Source organism: Salmo trutta, chromosome 19, assembly GCF_901001165.1.
Source record: "Salmo trutta chromosome 19, fSalTru1.1, whole genome shotgun sequence".
Classification (NCBI taxonomy): Eukaryota; Metazoa; Chordata; class Actinopteri; order Salmoniformes; family Salmonidae; genus Salmo; species Salmo trutta.
Genome location: NC_042975.1, coordinates 39637930 through 39660337, shown reverse-complemented (window position 1 = coordinate 39660337; position 22408 = coordinate 39637930). Strand labels below are relative to the sequence as shown.

Sequence of the window (22408 nt, the reverse complement as noted above, 5' to 3'; positions counted from 1 at the left end):
TACCTCGAGACTTCTTTAATATTAGACATTGCACACCAGCTGTTATTGACAAAAAGACACACACCCCCACCCCTCGTCTTACCATAGGTAGCGTCTCTGTTCTGCCGGTCCATGGAAAATCCCGCTAGCTCTATGTTGTCCGTATCTTCGTTCAGCCACGTCTCGGTGAAACATAAGATGTTACCGTTTTTAATGTCCCGTTGGTAGGATAATATTAATCGTAGGTCATCCATTTTATTGTCCAATGATTGCACATTAGCGAGAAGAATGGAAGGCAGTGGGAGTTTACTCGCTCGCCTCCGGATTTTCAGAAGGATGCCTGATCTGCAGCCCGTTTTTCGGCGTCTTTTCTTAACGCGAAAGGCATGGATCTGGGCCTGTTCCAGTGAAAGCAGGATATCCTTTTCGTCGGACACGCCGGACTTGTTAACTTCTTGCGCATACCCTGGGATAGGGGGCGCCACAGCGCATTTTGAAAAAAAATCGTTCCCATTTTCAACGGCCTACTAATCAAAGTCAGAAGCTAGGACATGCATATACTTATTTTATATGGATAGAAAACACCCTAAATTTTCTAAAACTGTTTGAATGGTGTCTGTGAGTATAACAGAACTCGTATGGCAGTCAAAACCCCGAGACCGATTGAACCAGGAAGTGGGAATCTGAATTGTCGACTCGACTTCACAGCCTTACCTATAATTCACAACGTGAAATAATGATAATTGAGCACTTTCCAGTGCTTCCACTAGATGTCCCCAGTCTTTACAAAGTGTTTTGAGGGTTCTGCGGTAGAAACTCAGTGAAAGAGACAATGTGGCAATTGGTCACAGTAGTAGGGCCATCAGCATTGTGACGTCGGCGGCCGTGTCTGCCCCCACCTTTGGAAACCTTTTGAAACACAATGAAATCGTCCCACTCGAATCTGATTGGCTCTCTTGTTGAAACAGGCCCTGACGATTATTTTATACAACGTTTGACATGTTTGAACGACCCTAACTAATAGCAAACAGTCATTTTGCGTTAGCCAGGTGCCGCGCACGGATCAACATTTGATTACAGCCTTAGGCTAACAACAGGAAGCTAATGGAACATAAAGCATGGACTTTTTCGACCGAAAATACATTTGTCATGGACCTGGGATATCGGGAAGTGCTTTCTGATGAAGACAACTAAAGGTGAGGGATTATTGGCGATGTTATACAAGATCAGATGTGATTTGCAATTGTTCAAAGATGGCGCCGAGCTAGGCTTTGGAGCTCATTTTCTGGGGTATCGCATCCCATTTGATCTCAAAGTGTGATTACCCTGTAAAGTTAATTTAAAATCTGTTATGACAGGTGTTTTCAAGAGATATTCATCTATAAATCTTAGATTGACAATATAAAAAAAAAAATCGTTTTCGAATAGTAATTTATAAAATTGTAGCACTGTTTCCCGGGACGCATTTTATGGGAAAATAGTCAGTCAACGTCAGGTGCCGATGTAAAATGCTGTTTTTATATAGAAATATGACCTTTATTGAACAAAAGATTGCATGCTGTGTGTAACATGATGTCCTAGGTGTGTCATCTGATGAAGTTTGTAAAAGGTTAGTGCTGCATTTAGCTGTTTTTTGGTTATATGTGATGCATGTGCTTGGTTGGAAAATTCATATGATGCAATTTTTACAAAGTACTCCTCTAACATAATCTAATATTGTGCTTTTCCTGTAAAACCTTTTTGAAATCGGACAACGAGGGTCGATTCAAGAGAGGTGTATCTATAAAACGATATGAGACAGCCCTATATTTGAAAAAATATATATATTGAACTTCGTTATGCTAATGTCGCTAGGAGTTTTCGCTGGAAAATGATCCCGCTAACGGGATGCTATGCGCAAGAGGTTTTAAAGGAAAAAGTTTCTTCCGGTCCGCGGTGAGTAATCGCTTTTCTGATGTCCAGAAGTTATTTTTGCTCATAAGAGACGGTAGCAGCAACATTATGTACACAATAAGTAAAAAAATAAGTTACACAAAATGCAATAAAATAGCAAAATAGCACAATTGAGTTTCTGTGTCTTCCTCCTCGTGCAGCTTGTTGTCTGGCCTCTTGTCTGGGTGGGAGGCTCCAGGGGACTTTGGCCAGTCAGTCAGTACTTACTGGTCTCTGCTCCTTGCCTGGCCTGGACTGTCCTGCTCTGTGGACATAACTGGAGTTACACATATGGGCTGGCTGGCTGGCTTTGGTTTATGAGAATGAACAATGATCACCTTTGTGTCTAGCATAGGCGAGTTGGATTCTAGCATACTCGTGTAAGATGTATACGGTTTGTATGTTTCTCTGTCACATGTTGTACTGTATGGAGAGGTGTGACTGGATACTGTGTGGACGTACTAATAACTCACCCCCCCCCCCCCCCGACCTTGTCTCTTTCTTTTCCTCTCTCCAGGCAGTGCCCGTGAAACTGTCCCTGGATGCCTTGCTGCAGATGCCAGGTTCTCAGGTGCAGGAGACCGTGAGGAGTCTGGGCTCCACTTCAGAGGAGTGTGCCAGGCTCACCGCTGCCCTCTCCTGCCTGAAGAGTGCCACTGAATCAGGTGGGTGTCTGTCTGTCTGTACCCTGGAGAGTCTGCCTGATCTGCCATGTCAGTCTGGGGTCTCTGTGGGGTTTTACTGACTGTTGGACTCGGCTGTTTCTGCCAGGCTGTTTCTGCTCTATTAGCCCCGTCAGCAGCAACAGGGTGCCACCCTTGGTAAGGTTATGTTGTAGGACAGAAGACACTCGGTTGAGGGGTGGAAGACTGATTGGCGTGTGGTAGTGGTCTGTTACCCTGTTCTGTGTCTCCCCTACAGATGGGGAGCTGAGAGAGGATGGGGGACTCTGGTTCTCTGAACCCACCCGGCGAGACAGTGGCTCTCTGCTGCTGCCTGCCGACCAGCTGATGGGGGGGATGGGGGGTCCGATGCGCCCCCACAGCCCCTCTCCCCTAGCTCGGCCCCCAACCACCCCATCCACTCCCTCCACCCCCTGCACCGCCTGTGCCCAAACCAGGTTCGGCTCCGTGTCTGCAATGCCCGGTCCCGAGGCCCATGGGTCGTACATTTACGCTGACAGCCCCTTCACAGACCCTTTCCCCCTCTCCGCCGCCCATCAGGGTCGACTCTATGGCCACACCTCCACCCCGCCCATCACCCCGCCCTCCAAGAGGCGCCACAGGCTGAAGCCCCCATGCACCCCGCCGCCGCCCTCCCGCAAGGTGATGCACCTCCTTCCCAACATCACCCTGACCCGCAGCAAGAGTCACGAGTCCCAGCTGGGGAACCGCATCGAGGAGCAGCCCACCAACAAGTAGGTCACTTCCTGCCCCCCATGCTTTGTGAGAGTTCCAGTCCATTATTTACATTTACATTTTAGTCATTTAGCAGACGCTCTTATCCAGAGCGACTTACAGTAGTGAATGTATACATTTCATACATTTTTTCCCCCCCCCGTACTGGTCCCCCGTGGGAAACGAACCCACAACCCTGGCGTTGCAAACACCATGCTCTACCAACTGAGCCACACATGACCTAGAGTAAAGGGTTATGCTGTCTGACAGTGTTGCTGGAGGCACAGAATTTCAACTGATCCAGTCCATTTGACAGTAATCATAGTGGCCCACTCGACAAGAGATTTGTGAAAGATTATTTTGCTTGGCAACGCATGTGAGGTCATCATGACCAGTGTCTGGGCAGTTTTCCACAATGCTCAAAATCTTGGAACCGGTTTGTATATGGGACACACTTCTGTCCTTCCTTATTATGATGTTACAACTGAAGTACAGGGCTTTTCACACACACACACACACACACACACACACACACACACACCACATCCTGCCCATTGCTGCCTTAATGTGTTCAGTATAAGGCCAGAGCTAATCCCCCACAGATTCCCTGAGATTGAGTCATTTCTAAGGCACGATTCTCAGAGGGCAAGACACAGAAACACACACACACACACTTTTCCCACACAGACATACATACACATACAGTACTAACACATATCCATAATATCCTGTTCATTTGTAAATGTACAGTGGCTTGTGAAAGTATTCACCCCCCTTGGCATTTTTCCTATTTTGTTGCCTTACAACCTGGAATTAAAATAGATTTTTGGGGGGTTTGTATGATTTGATTTACACAACATGCCTACCACTGAAGATGAAAAATATTTTTTATCGTGAAACAAGAAATAAGACAAAAGAAAACAACAGAAAACCTGAGCATGCAGAACTATTCACCCCCCCAAAGTCAATACTTTGTAGAGCCACCTTTTGCAGCAATTACAGCTGCAAGTCTCTTGGGGTATGTCTCTATAAGCTTAGCACATCTAGCCACTAGGATTTTTGCCCATTCTTCAAGGCAAAACTGCTCCAGCTCCTTCAAGGTGGATGGGTTCCGCTGGTGTACAGCAATCTTTAAGTCATAACACAGATTCTCAGTTGGATTGAGGTCTGGGCTTTGACTAGGCCATTCCAAAACATTTAAATGTTTCCCCTTAAACCACTCGAGTGTTGCTTTAGCAGTATGCTTAGGGTCATTGTCCTGCTGGAAGGTGAACCTCCGTCCCAGTCTCAAATATCTGGAAGACTGAAACGGGTTTCCCTCAAGACTTTCCCTGTATTTAGTGCCATCCATCATTCCTTCAATTCTGACCAGTTTCCCAGTCCCTGCCGATGAAAAACATCCCCACACATGATGCTGCCACCACCATGCTTCACTGTGGAGATGGTGTTCTCGGGTTGATGAGAGGTGTTGGATTTGCGCCAGACATAGCGTTTTCCTTGACGGCCAAAAAGCTCAATTTTAGTCTCAACTAACCAGAGTACCTTCTTCCATATGTTTGGAGACTCTTCCACATGCCTTTTGGTGAACACCAAAGGTGTTTGCTTATTTTTTTCTTTAAGCAATGGCTTTTTTTCTGGCCACTACATATGCACGTACCACTTTTCCGTTAGAATTTGTTTTTAACAAGTTTATTTTTTTAATTTCACTTCACCAATTTGTATTATTTTGTGTATGTCTGTTACATGAAATCCAAATAAAAATCAATTTAAATTACAGGTTGTAATGCAACAAAGTAGGAAATAATGCCAAGGGGATGAATATCGTTGCAAGGCACTGTAGCATTAGTGATGAAAAGCTCAGCCGTAATGAATGGAACCTGACTAGATGGAAGTATTTAAACAGGACTGATAATATAGCTTAATGATACATACATAGACTATATACTTAATATAGAAGTAGACCGTATGACCACAGACCTATCATGTGAGGACACTGATGAGTGTGACCGGGGGCATAGGGAGGCACAGGCCTTTTCCACTGTGTATAGAGCCCAGAGAGAGCAGGCAGGAAGGCAGTGGGGCTGCCTGCTGCCTGATCAGCACTCTGCATTCCTGACCCAGTGCCAGGCAGAGGACGCTCAGCCCTTTGGCCTGTGCTCTGCTGTGGTGGAGGTTGTGGCTGAGTGCCCTGTGCCAAGACCTGCTGTTAATGTCTCCCTCCTTCCCTATCTGCCTCTCTGCCTCGCTCCTCTCCTCTCTGCCACTTGCATAACATGGCTGGTACAGGATAGCCATTAAATTATTGTCTTTGGTGATCTGTATGGTGGCCCATTTGGGATTGTGATTGAGTAATCTAGTGTTGACTGTGTTGAGATGAGGGTGTGGGAGCAGCAGCGTGCCACTGTACTGACGTCCCAGTGTGTTATTTTTTTCCCCTCAGGTGTGCAAAGCAGAATAAGTTGTTCCTCAACGTTCAGATCAATGGGAATGGCTGTGAGGACTCACCCTCCCGTTCCCCCCACCTGTCTGCCCGCACCCCCGGGGCTTCCACCCCTGCCCCCGCCACCGCCCCCTACACCCTACCCGGCACCCCTACCCTGATGGAGGAGCATTCATCCCACCTCAAGAGTGAGTTCACACACGTCTACTTTCCCCACTTAGGCTATATGTAAGGAATCTTCCTTTGAGTAGATTGGTAAATGCATGGTGAACTACTCTGATAGAATGGACCCTTTGTCTATGTGTGCTCTCTGTAAAGAAATGATTTATTTTCCAGTAACTGGCTGGAGGGCCACAGTAGCCGTCCCAGTTTGGCTCAGAGGCAGTGTGTGTTTCAGTCGGTAGATTGCTGGGGTTGTTCCATCGAGGGGCTGTGATGTGGGGGAGAGTTCTCTGACCCCATCGCTTGTATAGATGACATTACTCCTCCACTTTATTTGACAGCTTAGAGATAAATCTAATACTCCCACAAATTTGTGTCTTTGAGAGTGACTGACTGAGTGATTGTGTGTTGAGTGTGTGTTGAGCGAGTGTGTGTGTGTTGAGCATGTGAGTGTGTGTTGAGCGTGTGTTGAGAGTGTGAGCGTGTGTTGAGTGTGTGTGTTGAGCATGTGAGTGTATGTTGAGCGTGTGTGTGTTGAGTGTGTGTCTGTTGACCGTGTGAGTGTGTGTGTGTGTGTGTGTGTGTTGACAGTGTGTGTGCTTTTGCGTCCGTATCTTTCCAGAATGATTCATGTGTAGGAGATTCACCTACCGACCAACGTCAATAGGTCTCACTTAAATTTGTTCTAACTTGTAAAATGAACAGTAAATGTTTTTCATTGTTTTTGGCACATAGTGGTGGGGTTGAACAATTCTGGGAACTTCCAGGAGTCTTCCAACCAGGATTTCTGGAAATGTTGGAAGTTTGGGAAAAGAACCAGAATTGAGCATTTCCCTGAGTACCACTCATTTCGTTTTGATACTAGCCTCTAAACTTCATAGAACATGTGCAGTTTTTGTGCTAATACTCCATTTTAAACACATCCTCCTCTGCCAGGTTTCCGTTTGACTCCTAGTGTTTGACATCTCTGTCTCTCTCCAGATAACATGGGGTTGCGCCGCGGCTCCCCACAGGCAGTGAGGAGAGACATAGGCCTGGCCGTCACCCACAGGTTGCTGACTACACCTTTAAGCCTCAGACTGACATGATGAAAATATGAAATATACTTTCAATCTGCTGTAGATATAGCAAAACACTATTGATGGTTTAAGCAATTGATGATTCTGTGTGCAGGTTTTCCACCAAGTCGTGGCTGTCCCAGACGTGTCAGGTGTGTCAGAAGAACATGATGTTTGGGGTGAAGTGTAAACACTGCAGGTGAGTGAAGTGAGGAGACATGGAGAGGAGGATAGGGAGGCTCTCTGAGATGTTCTGGAGTTAGGTTGAGTGAAGTGAGGAGACATGGAGAGGAGGATAGGGAGGCTCTCTGAGATGTTCTGGAGTTAGGTTGAGTGAAGTGAGGAGACATGGAGAGGAGGATAGGGAGGCTCTCTGAGATGTTCTGGAGTTAGGTTGAGTGAAGTGAGGAGACATGGAGAGGAGGATAGGGAGGCTCTCTGAGATGTTCTGGAGTTAGGTTGAGTGAAGTGAGGAGACATGGAGAGGAGGATAGGGAGGCTCTCTGAGATGTTCTGGAGTTAGGTTGAGTGAAGTGAGGAGACATGGAGAGGAGGATAGGGAGGCTCTCTGAGATGTTCTGGAGTTAGGTTGAGTGAAGTGAGGAGACATGGAGAGGAGGATAGGGAGGCTCTCTGAGATGTTCTGGAGTTAGGTTGAGTGAAGTGAGGAGACATGGAGAGGAGGATAGGGAGGCTCTCTGAGATGTTCTGGAGTTAGGTTGAGTGAAGTGAGGAGACATGGAGAGGAGGATAGGGAGGCTCTCTGAGATGTTCTGGAGTTAGGTTGAGTGAAGTGAGGAGACATGGAGAGGAGGATAGGGAGGCTCTCTGAGATGTTCTGGAGTTAGGTTGAGTGAAGTGAGGAGACATGGAGAGGAGGATAGGGAGGCTCTCTGAGATGTTCTGGAGTTAGGGTGAGTGAAGTGAGGAGACATGGAGAGGAGGATAGGGAGGCTCTCTGAGATGTTCTGGAGTTAGGTTGAGTGAAGTGAGGAGACATGGAGAGGAGGATAGGGAGGCTCTCTGAGATGTTCTGGAGTTAGGTTGAGTGAAGTGAGGAGACATGGAGAGGAGGATAGGGAGGCTCTCTGAGATGTTCTGGAGTTAGGGTGAGTGAAGTGAGGAGACATGGAGAGGAGGATAGGGAGGCTCTCTGAGATGTTCTGGAGTTAGGTTGAGTGAAGTGAGGAGACATGGAGAGGAGGATAGGGAGGCTCTCTGAGATGTTCTGGAGTTAGGTTGAGTGAAGTGAGGAGACATGGAGAGGAGGATAGGGAGGCTCTCTGAGATGTTCTGGAGTTAGGTTGAGTGAAGTGAGGAGACATGGAGAGGAGGATAGGGAGGCTCTCTGAGATGTTCTGGAGTTAGGTTGAGTGAAGTGAGGAGACATGGAGAGGAGGATAGGGAGGCTCTCTGAGATGTTCTGGAGTTAGGTTGAGTGAAGTGAGGAGACATGGAGAGGAGGATAGGGAGGCTCTCTGAGATGTTCTGGAGTTAGGTTGAGTGAAGTGAGGAGACATGGAGAGGAGGATAGGGAGGCTCTCTGAGATGTTCTGGAGTTAGGTTGAGTGAAGTGAGGAGACATGGAGAGGAGGATAGGGAGGCTCTCTGAGATGTTCTGGAGTTAGGTTGAGTGAAGTGAGGAGACATGGAGAGGAGGATAGGGAGGCTCTCTGAGATGTTCTGGAGTTAGGTTGAGTGTCTGTACAATGCAGTAAAATACAACTTCATCCTCTTTTGGTGGTTCGTTTTTCTGTGCTGCTCTCTGATAGGTTGTTTCCTGTCTGCAGGTTAAAGTGCCATAATAAGTGTACTAAAGAATCTCCCTCCTGCAGAATCTCCTTTCTGCCAAGTAAGCCTTCCACACCACACATTTTCGCAGGTTAGTATTTATTGGGATGACTCATGTACTGGAGGCAGCTCTGCAGAGGGGTCACTAACTGGCACAAAGTCATAAAATCTGATTTTAAACCTAACCTTAACTGCAATGATAACAATAATGCCTACCTCTAACCAATTTTGACTTTGCAGCTGGCACATCTAACAGAAAATCACTCAGTTCTACCTCCAGGACAAGACTCATCCCAATAAACGTCAACCTGCTAAATGTTCATCCGTAGTTTATTAAAGGGCCTACATAGATTCAACAAGTATGAGGGTTATGATCCCAATCTCTTCTTTCCAGTCACCAAAATCCGGAGGACTGAGTCTGTGCCGTCTGACATCAACAACCCTGTGGACCGGCCATTAGATGCACCACAGTTTGGCACACTTCCAAAGGCCATCACCAAAAAGGTACAACCAATCACACCTGCTTAGATATTACATCACAGCTTTGATGATAATCATGTGCATGATGCTGTTAGGACAGACAAGTGTGTTATTGACTTTGATCAGTGTATTTGTTCTCCTTCTCTCAGGATCACCCCCCTGTGCTGAACCAGTTGGACTCCAGCAGTAACCCGTCCTCCACCACCTCCTCCACACCCTCCTCCCCCGCTCCCTTCCAGAACCCTCCCAGTGCCACACCGCCCCCCAACCCCTCGCCCAAGGGCCACCGGGAAAACCGCTTCCACTTCCCAGGTAGGTCCCTGACCATCACTCACACACTTATACAAATACACACAATCACCGCTCTCACACACAAACACACACGGATATATAAACAACCACACAAGCATGTCCACTGCACACAGTTAAGCCAGCATTCTCCCACTATCAAGGTGCGTGCTTGCATTGTGTTCTTCATTACACAGAATGTTTCCCTGAGTCACATTTTCTGTTTAGTGAATGCTTGACTTGGAATGGAATGGCCGGGCAGCAGTGGTCGACCTCCCTCTCTCTCCCTCTCTTCATTAATACCACTAACACAGAGGAACTCCTGTGGGTGGGTGGGTGGGTGGGTGGGTGTGACTAGGGTTGTTTTAATGGCTACTCTAACCCAGAGTCCTTCTCTCCTCTCCATGCTTGTTGGTTCTTCCCTGTCTTTTCCCTAAGCTGCCTGCTACTTTCAGCACAGACAGCAGTTTATCTTCCCTGGTGAGTTTACGGTATAGTCCCAGACACTGTTGGGCGACGCTCACTCCTGCCCACATCCTCAGCCACAACCAACCCTGTCAGCTCTGTCTATCTCCTGCATGTACTCACGGGTTTAGTGGATTATATGACCAAGTTGTGCATTTGTGAATGCCTTGGAACAATGTGTTGTGCTGTGTGATATTTAGACTGCATTATCTCATGTGGAGATGGGTCTCTGGGCCACCTGCTGGGGAGTTTCAGAATTGCATGTCCTATCATATTGTGGTGGTGGTGGTTGTCAACACATTGCTATGGCAAGGGGCCAATATAAGTGGGCAAAGAAACTACATGAGGGATGCAAGTTTGGCTTTAAGAGCAAAATAGTTTTATTGCATACTGAATACTTGTATTATTTTCTCCCAGATGTGTCCAGTTCCACTACTTTGCACTCTGAAGCCCTCCAGGACACAGTGTAAGGCTCGCCTGTCTATTTAATTTATCAATAGTGTTTTAATGGTGCAACACTCAGAACACTCTGACGTTGTGACTGTGGTTTGACCCGTCCCAACAGTGAGACTGAACCAGCAGATGACATGCACGCTGAACTGGCTGAGGATGAGGACGGAGAGGTAGAAACTGTGTGTGTGTGTGTGTGTGTGTGTGCGTGTGCGCGTGCGCGTGTGCAGAGTAACTGTAACATATGTGCAGACACATGCCCAAAACCAAAAACATTGGCCATGCATGAATGTCCTACAGGAGGAAGAGGAGGAGGAGGTTGAACCTGAGATAGACCCAGACCCAGTAGAGGAGGAGGAGGAGGAGGATGATGAGGAAGATGACGATGGGAGTGGGATGAATGGGGGTTCGGACGGTGAGTGTGATGGTGATGAGTTGGATGACCTGCCCAGCTCACGGGGTGGTCGCTGGAAAGGCCCCATCTCCCGTAAGGCCAGCCAGACCAGCGTCTACCTGCAGGAGTGGGACATTCCCTTCGAACAGCTGGACCTGGGAGAGCTCATTGGGAAGGTGAGAGAGCAATAGAACACACTGTTTTCACTGGAGATAACCTTTTCAATGATCGAGCTACATATGCATGAAACTATCAGTGTTTTCTATTCAAACCCATTGAATGTGTGTTTCTGAAAGTGTCATTAAATCACTCCCTCCTTCACTCCAGGGCCGTTGGGGCAAGGTGCATAAGGGGCGTTGGCATGGCGAGGTGGCCATCCGGCTGCTGGAGATAGATGGGAACAACCAGGACCACCTGAAGCTGTTTAAGAAGGAGGTGATGAACTACAGACAGACCCGCCACGAGAACGTGGTCCTCTTCATGGGGGCATGCATGGCTCCGCCCCACCTCGCCATCATCACCAGGTAGGGGGAGGGGCTAACTTACATCCCAAATTAATATCTCTTTGGTATATTCAGTCCACCATAGCTGTTGTTTACTTGTTCAGTTCCATTTGTTCATTCAAATGTTTCTCTCCAGTTTCTGTAAAGGGAGGACACTATACTCTGTGGTTCGGGACACCAAAAACACACTGGATATAAACAAGACGAGGCAAATCGCTCAAGAAATTGTAAAGGTGAACTTCTATTCCTGTTCGGTCCTTTCAGATTTGTATAGGTAGATGGGCAATGTTGACATATACAGTATGTGTAATATATATTTACTGTATGTCCTTATTTCCTTACTTTAATCCACACAGGGAATGGGCTACCTGCATGCCAAAGGCATTGTCCACAAGGACTTGAAGTCAAAGAACGTCTTTCATGACACCAATAAAGTGATTATTACAGACTTCGGCCTGTTTGGGATCTCTGGAGTGGTTCAGGAGGGGAGGTATGGACTCTAAATATTGGTTCCTTCAGCTATCATCTCAGCTGGTGGATGCTCTGTGGGTCTGTGTTCCCCTACCAGTGGCTTCTTATTGTGTGTGTGCGTGTGTTTTCACTCACAGGCGAGACAACGAGCTGAAGCTTCCACATGGCTGGATCTGTTACCTGGCGCCAGAGATCGTACGCAGGATGAGCCCTGGAAACAACGAGGACCGCCTGCCCTTCTCCAACGCTGCAGACGTCTACGCCTTTGGGTACGCTCTCTAAGCAGATTCCGAAGTACCTTTTCTTTATCATTAATAGCAGAATAGTTTCTCTTTGAGACTGCTTCACTTTACAGTTAACTGGTTCTGGGGAATGACCATATTGCTGGTTGCCCCCTTGTAGCACCATTTGGTACGAGCTCCAAGCCAGGGACTGGCCTATCACCAACCAGCCTGTGGAGGCTACCATCTGGCAGGTGGGGAGCGGCGAGGGCATCAAGAAGGTCCTGGCAGAGATCAACCTGGGCAAGGAGGTCACGGTGTGTGGAGGGGGGAAGCACTTATGTGAGAGGAGCTGGAGTGGAGCATGCCCAATTTGACTGGAGCCCGGCGCGAGATTCCCAAAGGCTGGAGCGAAATTGAGGCGGGCGAGAAGGCCTACGCTCCAGCCTTTGGGAATCTCGCAGCAGTAGCGCTCACTTCAGGAGCTCAGGGCATGCCCGGCCCAGCATGCATTTGTAGTCTACTTGTGTGCTTCTATAGCCCCTTGCTTTAGCTACTGTCATGTACTTAACTAAATATTTTCATAAAGAAACTGATAGAACACACAGGTGCTAAATCAAGGTGACTTACAAAGATGAGGACCAAGAGCAAGAGAGGGAGTGTGGTGATGTAGTGTCCACAACTAAAGAATCATTGTGGCATCTGAAAAGACACATATCCCGAAAGCATGAGTGGGATTTCCAACCGCTCATCTCCGCTCACATGCTCTGGTGCCAGATCACGTTGTGGTGGAATCAGGTAGAAATCTATGCACATACTTTTTGGGGGGAATTGCATCTTTCTTAATCCTAGCAGGGTAAGTGAGGGTATTTGCTCATGCTATGTTTTTAAAGGATGACCTTGATAGAGTAGAGAAGAAATTAAAGCTGACTACAGGATACATCTCTGCATTGTGTTGGCATGAAGTGATGACGTTAATCCTTCCTGTCTGTGCAGGAAATCCTGTCTGCCTGCTGGGCCTACGACCTGAGGGAGCGGCCCACCTTCACCCAACTGGCAGACATGCTGGAGAAGCTGCCCAAACTCAACCGGAGACTGTCCCACCCTGGACACTTCTGGAAGTCTGCAGAGTACGTATCCTAGAGGTGGAGGTATGGGAGTAGGACATGCCTGCCCGCCCTGCCATGCACTCTGACCCCTGACTGGGTTCTGACTCATCTGGAATGGACTTGTGTATGAAACAAAGGGGTTCAGCTGAAGGCATGTAAAAGATGACCCCCAGATTGCTGTGCGGTATTAGGGCCACTGATGTCACTGATGGGGACTAGGCAGGGGATGACTGAGTTGACTCTTGGTAGTAGTTTATAGTCATGAGCCACATACCCTCTTGATGGTCCATTACAGATACGTTGACCACTGTAATATGAGTGACAGTGGTTTCTAATGGTGAAGCATTTAGAAATGAACCATTATATGTGACGCTAAGGGAATTTTCTGTTTTATCTTCTGTTTCCCAAACTTTCTCCTCCAGGATGTGACTGTGAGTGCACTTTTCTGTTTAAAAGCATTGTTTTGTCCCTCCCTTTCCTGGACTTTTTCCTGACCTGCTCTGTACCCATACACCTCCCCACCCCTTTCTTCTCATATGTTAGGTGTACAGTACCTGGTCCAGATTTGTCTCTCCACCTTCACTCATCTCCTGCCATCTCTCTCCTGCTCGCTCTCTGTAACTTCCTCATTCACTACATACTGCACGTCTGTCACTCAAAGGCTCATGGGTGGAGTCTTCTCTACACATGAACTATTTGTCCAGTAAGAGCCCCTACCAGTTCAACAACTCTCTGCTAGTGGAGCTAGCTACTGGTCTTATGTTTGTTTTCAAACAAGCTGTCCTTTGCCAACACTATCAGTAATGATGCCACTGATGCCCCAACAAATTGTGCCCGCATAGCATGCCAGAGCTTGAATGGGAAGAGAAGCGCTTACCAGCTTGCATGGTGTTTGCAATGGTCTGTTGAGACACTGCATGGGCTTGTAAATCCTGAAAGAGGTTTTTGTGATGAGAAGGCTCATTTGAGATTCCTGTGGTGCAGAAATCTGGGCCCTTGTTTCATGTTGAAGTATTTACCTGTCTCTTCTACTCCACCGGTCTTCTTCTAAAATCATTCTCTTAATTTTAACCTGTTATTATATTTTCACTAACAGTCTCTAACCTCCATGTTTCATTTGTTCTCTCTCTTTCTGTTTTCTCTCTTCCTAATATAGGTTGTAGCCGTCACTATGAAATATAAGCAATGCAAAACAAAGCCTGGGTCTGCCTTGCATGCTCCTGAAATCCTTAACTCTTAGGATTGATCAAAGCATTGACTCTGCCTGACACAGACACTGCTTCCACTAACCCACAGCCTGATCTTCCATGTCTATTAAACTGTAGTGTTTGGTTGTGTGGGAGACGAGGGTGCTGGACTGAGGATGCCGCGGGTAGTGCTTCGCTACCTCCCCTCAACTTTCCTTCCTTCGTCTCAAAACATATTGCCTTCATTTTTTTTCTACTGTTGCTTTTTGGACTATCTGAGGCTTGTGAATAACCGGCTTGTGGTGTCTGTTCTGAGACTGACCGGTGTGCTCTGGTATGAGCCCGGTGGCTGACGGCTGCTCTGCTGTGCTCTGCTCCGTCTGCAGCCTGCCCTGCTCTCCCTCCTCTCTGTGCTGCTGTGATGTGGTTCTTCCTACTGGGGGCTCCCAGACGATGCGACCCAGACACTTGCTGGACCAAAACAATGGTTGTAACTCCTATCCTCAATGGACCACTGCATTCACTCCTTCCTCTTTTCTCATTGTGGTCTAGAAGCTTCGGGCTGCTTGAGTGATGTAATCCAACTGCCTCTTGACTCTTACCCTTCAGCTCTCTGCAGTTTTTCAGTGGCATGCGCTGCGACACCGTCACCGTGCTGCCCTCTGTCTGCCTCCTGCACACGACCTGTACACATTATTTCAACAGGAGAAAAAATTATAAGATACAAACTTTTACCTTTAGTTGTTGGTTCCTATTTTGAGAAATCATTTACAGTGTTTGTTTTTTTGTTTCATAAAGTTTGAAAGGACTAAGGTCTCAGGAGTTGCGAGAGCATGATTGAATTGACTCATGTCTCTGTGTTGCTTGTCTGAGCAGAATCTGATGAAACCATACATTTGAAAACAGCTCATTGCATAAATGAAGAATGAATATGTTGAAACCACAGCCTCAGAGGTGTCAGCATGCGATGTGATCTTCCTCTCATCTCACTACACACTGGGAATGGAATCATGTTGGTTATTTAGGACTGAAGGTATTTGATAATGAAGCGAGTGCCCTGATTATTAAAATGCATAAGAGGGAGCCACGGAGAAGCAGGGATGCCTTCTCTCAGCCTGGGAGCGCTGTAGAGAGCTAGATCAAGTCAAGTAGTATAGTAGATTCATTTACAGCGCCCAAAAAATAGAACAGAAACCTGGCACCAAGGTGTCCTATAATTTACTCCTTAAACATGACCACATGTGCGCGCTTGTCTGTATTCCGTTAGTGATGGCCAGCTTCAGTTGGTGTGCTTGTATTTGTGTGTGTTTGTGAGTGTAAGTGAGTGTATTGTATTGAAATATATAGGGTTGATTTAGTGAAAGACTGCAGTAAATGTATTGATGATATCAATGGTATGTAAGATATACATGTAGATACATTATTTAATGTACAGCTAATTAACTCTTTTAATATTTGTACAAACATTTTATATGTACAATACATCGCATTTTGAAATAGGTACTGCTCCCCTATTACAGATGTATATATCTTTATATTTTTTCATGTACAAAATACTGTAAAAATACTGTACATTTCTTTTTGAATGGGTCAATTCATGTTTTTTATGTCATGTAAAAATTCATATTTTTGTATTGCATGTGGCTACCATTCTGTGAACACAGTTTCTGTTTTCATCCTTGAAAGAATAAAATGAAGCTTGTTATGTCATAATTTGTTTGAGCTGAATTGAATAAAGTATTTTAGTTATGTTATGGGCTTTTACAGTCAGTTATATTTAGTTACTGGTCACTCTGTACCCATGCCATATGTTCAAAAGATATGATGGGGAGTAAGGCCATTAAAAACAAATATCTAAATGAATTAACATATCTAGAGACTAGTGTAGTATATTTTATTCAAATTACTTTTTCATTTTGTTTTAGTTTGTAGCTATCCCTTGTGGGCTCGTTAGACGAAGAGGCCCAGGGCTGTCCAAAAAAATGTTAGGTGTCAAATGTATGGAAAGCCATTTGGGTCAAGAAGAACGTGGTCAAATCGCGATCTTTTTAATGCTAAGAGTGTGAAGTAAGCCGGTGCAGGCGCTAAGTTAACGTGTTCACGCACTAAGTTAACGCCTACCCGCATCAAATAAGCGCGTGCAAATGTGCTTGCAGGGGGTCTAACGTGCTAAATAAACGGCTGTAAGCGGTCCTGCACACGTCAAATTAACGCCTAGAGCTGCTAAATATACAAGTACACACAGTGGCAGATTTAGGTATAGGCATCTTGCCGGGGGCGGCACGGGGCGCCCACACAAAAAAATTGGAATGGTGACATTTGCGCGATCGGTTTTCTATCGCTCATTTGCACGTCACGTCAGTGATATGTCACCGTGTTGGACTGTTGGTCAATTAACCTTGTCGGAGTGGGCGCCCTGATTCTAGTTTGTTAGCTAGGCAAGAAGATCTCCCACTCAGAAGTACGAGATGGGGAGGGGGGTGGGGTAGGTTGACCTCAGGTCTCCCCACTGGAAGCCCAGGTAGGGGGAGTGGGGGAATCTATCAAATAGCACACCTATAACTTTGTACAGTACTAATGCAATTAGTAAAATCAGTCACACTAAGAAATGATACCAAATAAACCACAATTCATTCATAATACTGTGAATATATAGTTTCACAGACATATTGTTGCATTTTTTTCTGGTTTGTGTGAAATGGTTAAGAATAATATAAAACCAGTCTGCACACCACCAATTGGTTTAGTCTTGACTCTTGGTTGACAGTGTTGGGGGATGGGTAATGTATTGATGCTCGAGTGCCAAATCAACGCAAATGGATAAGAAAAGGTCTAAGCTATCAGGTGCCCAGTTTAGGAAAAAGAGTAAAGAAGAGAAATGTGCAAAAGATAAAAGGTATGCAGCTATGTCATCTCTTTATGAGTATTATTATTTAATTTTTTAATTGTATTTATTTTAATTAATCAGGTAGGCTAGTTGAGAACAAGTTCTCATTTACATCTGCGTCCTGGCCAAGATAAAGCAAAGTAGTTCGACACATACAACACAGTTACACATGGAATAAACAAACATACAGTCAATAATACAGTAGAAAAAAGGATATATAACGTTAGTGTGTGCAAATGAGGTAAGATAAGGGAGGTAAGGCAATAAAATAGGCCATAGTGGCGAGGTAATTACGATAAAGCAATAATATTAATATTGTGCATGTAATGAAATAGGGTAGTATAACACTTATGTTTGTTAGCCTATGTTGCTTGCTATGTTATTACACATGGGGCGACAATATTTTGTTTTCTGTCCAACTAGCTTACTTAACATTGGCTATATGTTCGCCCAGGGAGCCATACAAGCTAGAACCGCCACTGCCTACACGCTAACTTACCGCATTCTTTAACATGCTGATTTTACCAGCCAATTTCCCTAGCTCCTCCTTTCAACCACATTTCACAGTTTAAAGGAACTTTATTTTCAACCACATTTCACAGTTTAAAGGAACTTTATTTTCCACTGCAAGCAGAGTATGGACCTTCACAATGTAACGGGTTTGGCTTTGAAAATTGTTATTACTGAATCATAAAGTTTATCAGCTAGTTTACAGTGGAAGGATCTGTTTCTCATCACTGGCTATCCACATGTTTCCCGTGTCCCATGATGCCTTGCGCGAATTATGGACGTTATTTTCGGTTTGACGTAAACAAACGGTTTCTTCATTCATTCATGAAGAGCTTGCCAAACTAATAATGATGTGGGAACACAACCTGATGGAGAACAAAAATGGTAATATTAGCCTACCTTTACCCTCCATAATAGATGGTTGGGAAGATGACGTGAAGAAGTGACCTCGTATCACGTACGGTAGTGTATTTACTTACTTTGTTAAATCCGTAGCAGGCGATGAGCAACTTAAAATGTTTGGAGGCGTACCAATACCTACACAGTAACAAAGTCGGTCGGGTGTTGTTGAAGGATGTTGGAGACGACCTTGTCTACCTAAAAGCAGACAGCCAAGTCAGAGCCTGCGTGCATCTCATCACAAGGCGTGGGTACTTGCATCAACGACAGGTGTCACACAGACAGCGGGTTGCTTATGTATTGCAGGGCCAGGACGCTCTTGTAGTCATGCTGCAGCAATTCTGTGGAAGGTCAATAAAGTAACGACCAAAAATGACATGAAAGTGCAGGACATCGGGTACTCCAGGAGACGTTTGGGAAACACTGGGTTAGATAATAACTAAAAATATTTTCTTCAATGTAGGTTGAGAGTGCAATCGGGCAAGGCGAAACAGGAATGGCATGCACTGATGTGCAAAGAAGTGGAACTCAGATGTGAGGAAGAATGTAGGGCTGAGGAAGGCAAAACACATGAATTTTAAACACCACAGACCCCACCACACATATCCAGGCCCATCAACGTTATCACAGGACGATTCCACAACCTCCCCCCGACTTTTCAGGAACCATGCAGAGTTCACAAGCCACATCAACTTCTCAGTAATGGCGCCACTATTTCGTCTCCAGACAAATGGTGTTCTTTAGCTAAGTTACAGAGCAGATGTAGACAGCAGCAGCAAGTCAGGACTAAGCCAACATGATTCAGCCCACACAAACACACTGTGTCACACTGAACACAGCACAACACTAACCTGTAGGAAGTGCACAATGTTTTATGAGGCCTACATCAAATGATCCCCCGTACAAGCAAGTGCTTCACAGCTATGGCATGATGCTAGGAAGCTGTGTCTAACAGCCAGCACAGTGAAACGAGTCCCCAAACGAAACACCACAGATCCCCAAAAAATGTGTAAATGAGCATTGCAAAGAAAGCATTGCAAAGAAAATGAGGTCAATGTCATCACACTCCTGGAGAGCAGAGGGCATGTTGTGGAGAACAGAGGCCTGGTGGTGCACCCTGACCATCCTTGGTTGGGAGCCAGCCCAGATGGGATCCTTGGTTGGGAGCCAGCCCAGATGGGATCCTTGGTTGGGAGCCAGCCCAGATGGGATCCTTGGTTGGGAGCCAGCCCAGATGGGATCCTTGGTTGGGAGCTAGCCCAGATGGGATCCTTGGTTGGGAGCCAGCCCAGATGGGATCCTTGGTTGGGAGCCAGCCCAGATGGGATCCTTGGTTGGGAGCCAGCCCAGATGGGATCCTTGGTTGGGAGCTAACCCAGATGGGATCCTTGGTTGGGAGCCAGCCCAGATGGGATCCTTGGTTGGGAGCCAGCCCAGATGGGATCCTTGGTTGGGAGCCAGCCCAGATGGGATCCTTGGTTGGGAGCCAGCCCAGATGGGATCCTTGGTTGGGAGCCAGCCCAGGATGGGATCCTTGGTTGGGAGCCAGCCCAGATGGGATCCTTGGTTGGGAGCCAGCCCAGATGGGATCCTTGATGCAACACAGCTCCTTGAGATCAAGCGCTCCTTCAAGAGTTCCACGTCTCTGACAGAATTTCTGAGTCGGCCAAATGGTGACATCAAAAGCTTGGATAATGGACAGTACCTAATTCGTCCTAATGGGAAAGATGGATACAACCTTCAGGTGGGTAAAAATGGACAGTACCTAATTCGTCCCAATGGAAAAAATTGATACAACCTTCAGGTGGGTAAAAATGGACAGTACCTAATTCATCCCAATGTAGAAAATGGATACTACCTTCAGGTGGGTAAAAATGTTTTCAAGAAAATAGATTATTAGCTGTATTATTACAAGTATTGAACATTGTATTGTAAACTCTTACTAATCAGAATTTTGTGGCAATGTGCTTTCTTATTCCTTCTTTCAGACACATGTGACCATGATGTGCCTGGGCCTACAGAGCTGCAAGCTGGTCATCTGGACACCAAGCGAGCACATAGAAGTGGGCATTCCATTTGATAAAGACTACACAGATGCACATGTGCAACAGCTGCAGAAGTTCTACTTTTTACACATACTACCTAGGTTGGCTGAAAAGAAGATACATCTCTGCCCAAAGTACCTGGAGCTCTTTAAGTAAATGGGAGTGAGCAGTAGATTGAATATGCTGGGCATACACAATTCAATTAGTTTGAGCGTGCACTTACTTCATTAAGTACTGTTTTAATAAATATATTAAATACATAAGATACTCATAGATTAGATCATCAATTTATTAAAGAGATATACCTACACAAACACAGTGTAATGATCTCGCCAGTTTATTTTTCATAGGACAGAACCAGTTAAAATAGTCAAGTGTGTACAGGCAGTTGTGAGCTGACAAAACAATGATTTAATACAAATACAGCTAATAATTGGAATAAAAGAATGATACAAATGCTGACAATGTTTTGCAGTTCATTAATAGGAATAAAGTGATGTACATTTTAGGAATACATAAACGATCTGTGCATGTTGTTAGTCATTTTGATTGTGTTAGACATTAGTGATGGGCATTCCGCCTCTTTTCAGTGAGTCGGCTCGTTCGGCTCAGCTTACCATAAAGAGCCGGCTTGTTTGGCTCCCAAACGGCTCTTTAAAAAAAATGTGTTTTGTATTTTTTCAAGTCAAACAGTTTGCGATAGTTTGACTATGATTGGTGTTAAAACAATTCTAATTAAATGATTAAATGAAATCATACTCTACCTTAACCACAATGTATTTAAAAATGCATTGTTTTTTTATGAAAAAAATGCTATTAAACATTTGCAGTTAAAGTATAACTTTTTAATGTATATAAACAAAGTGCATAGAAATCTAACAATTCAAAATGAATACAATCTGAACAACATAATAAAATATTGCACCATATCTATCACGTTCACTGTCCTCAAACTCCCTGTCATAAATCAGCCAAGGCGCAGAGTGCCGGTAATTCCACATACTTTATTTGAAGATAACCGAACAAAACAATAAACAGGTAAACAGAAATAAACGTGATGCAACTGTGGCGCATACAACACTCATATAAATAATAATTACCCACAAACACAGGTGGGGAAAAGGCTGCCTAAGTATGATTCCCAATCAGAGACAACGATAGACAGCTGCCTCTGACTGGGAACCATACCCGGCCAAAACAAAGAAATACGAAAACTAGATCGCCCACCCCACATCACACCCTGACCTAACCAAAACTAGAGGAAATAAAACGTCTCTCTAAGGTCAGGGCGTGGCAGTACCCCTCCACAAAGGTGCGGACTCCCGGCCGCAAACCTGAACCTATAGGGGAGGGTCCGGGTGGGCATCTACCCATGGTGGGCGGCTCCGGTTCGGGGCGTAGCCCCCGCTTGGACCGTGGATCGTCGGAGAAGGAACCGGACCGTGGATCATCGCCGGAGGTTCTGGACTGTGGATCGCCGCCGGAGGCTCTGGACTGCGGACCGCCGCCGGAGGCTCTGGACTGTGGACCGCCGCCGGAGGCTCTGGACTGCGGACCGCCGCCGGAGGCTCTGGACTGGGGACCGCCGCCGGAGACTGGACTGGGGACCGTCGCTGGAGGCGCCGGACTGGGGGATGTCGCTGGAGGCGCCGTGCCATGGATCATCACTGGAGGCTTCTTATGTGGAGCTGGAACAGGTCTCACCGGACTGGGGAGACGCACTGGAGACCGGGTGTGCAGAGCAGGCACAGGGTATACTGGGCCGTGGAGGTGCACTGGAGGTCTGGAGCTTAGGGCTGGCAGAACCCGTCCTGGCTGGATGCTTACTTTAGCCCAGCAAGTGTGGGGCGCTGGCACAGGACGAACTGGGCTGTGCAGGCACACTGGTGACACAGTGCGTAGAACTGGCGCAGGATATACTGGGCCGTGGAGGCGTACTGGAGGTCTGGAGCATAGGGCTGGCACAACCCGTCCTGGCCGGATGCTCAGTTTAGCCCAGCAAGTGCGGGGCGCTGGCCCAGGACGAACTGGGCTGTGAAGGCGTACTGGCGACACAGTGCGTAGAGCCGGCGCAGGATATCCTGGTCCGAGGAGGTGTACTGGAGACCAGGAGCGCTGAGCCGGAACAATCCGTCCTGGCTGAACGCCCACTCTATCACGGCAAATGCGGGGCGCAGGCACAGCGCGCACCGGGCTATGAATGCGCACTGGAGATATCGTGCGCATCACCGCATAACACG

The 22408-nt window shown here is 46.3% G+C and overlaps 2 protein-coding genes across 7 annotated transcripts in view; both read left to right on the top strand.

Annotated features, from left to right (window-relative positions):
• Positions 1-16040, top strand: part of ksr1a (kinase suppressor of ras 1a) — a 47508-nt gene extending 31468 nt beyond the window's left edge. Inside the window, exons 3-22 of one of the 6 annotated variants that reach the window (XM_029700924.1) lie at positions 2429-2576; positions 2833-3328; positions 5749-5936; positions 6892-6961; positions 7084-7167; positions 8759-8820; positions 9154-9263; positions 9389-9551; positions 9966-10007; positions 10410-10458; positions 10558-10615; positions 10743-11012; positions 11164-11360; positions 11476-11572; positions 11696-11829; positions 11948-12079; positions 12213-12348; positions 13028-13161; positions 13563-13571; positions 14297-16040. In XM_029700924.1, the coding sequence (XP_029556784.1) occupies positions 2429-2576; positions 2833-3328; positions 5749-5936; positions 6892-6961; positions 7084-7167; positions 8759-8820; positions 9154-9263; positions 9389-9551; positions 9966-10007; positions 10410-10458; positions 10558-10615; positions 10743-11012; positions 11164-11360; positions 11476-11572; positions 11696-11829; positions 11948-12079; positions 12213-12348; positions 13028-13161; positions 13563-13569 (2577 nt within the window). In that variant the 3' untranslated portion in view covers positions 13570-13571; positions 14297-16040. Of the gene's footprint in view, positions 1-2428; positions 2577-2832; positions 3329-5748; positions 5937-6891; positions 6962-7083; positions 7168-8758; positions 8821-9153; positions 9264-9388; positions 9552-9965; positions 10008-10409; positions 10459-10557; positions 10616-10742; positions 11013-11163; positions 11361-11475; positions 11573-11695; positions 11830-11947; positions 12080-12212; positions 12349-13027 lie in introns of all 6 variants that reach the window. The other 5 variants (XR_003867914.1, XM_029700925.1, XM_029700923.1 and 2 more) reach the window with 5 other exon arrangements.
• Positions 16041-18144: 2104 nt separating this feature from the next.
• LOC115154571 (uncharacterized) lies at positions 18145-20632 on the top strand. Its single transcript, XM_029700921.1, has 2 exons — positions 18145-19867; positions 20112-20632. The coding sequence occupies exons 1-2, from the start codon at positions 19445-19447 to the stop codon at positions 20322-20324; spliced, it is 636 nt and encodes a 211-aa protein (XP_029556781.1). The 5' UTR covers positions 18145-19444; the 3' UTR covers positions 20325-20632.
• Positions 20633-22408: the final 1776 nt, after the last annotated feature.

Excerpts from the sequence above, each read along its gene's own strand:
- LOC115154571 (XM_029700921.1), top strand. The coding sequence starts at position 19,445 with ATGGGATCCTTGGTTGGGAGCCAGCCCAGATGGGATCCTTGGTTGGGA. Across the intron at positions 19,868-20,111 it reads AAGATGGATACAACCTTCAG|ACACATGTGACCATGATGTG; the intron begins GTGGGTAAAAAT and ends TCCTTCTTTCAG.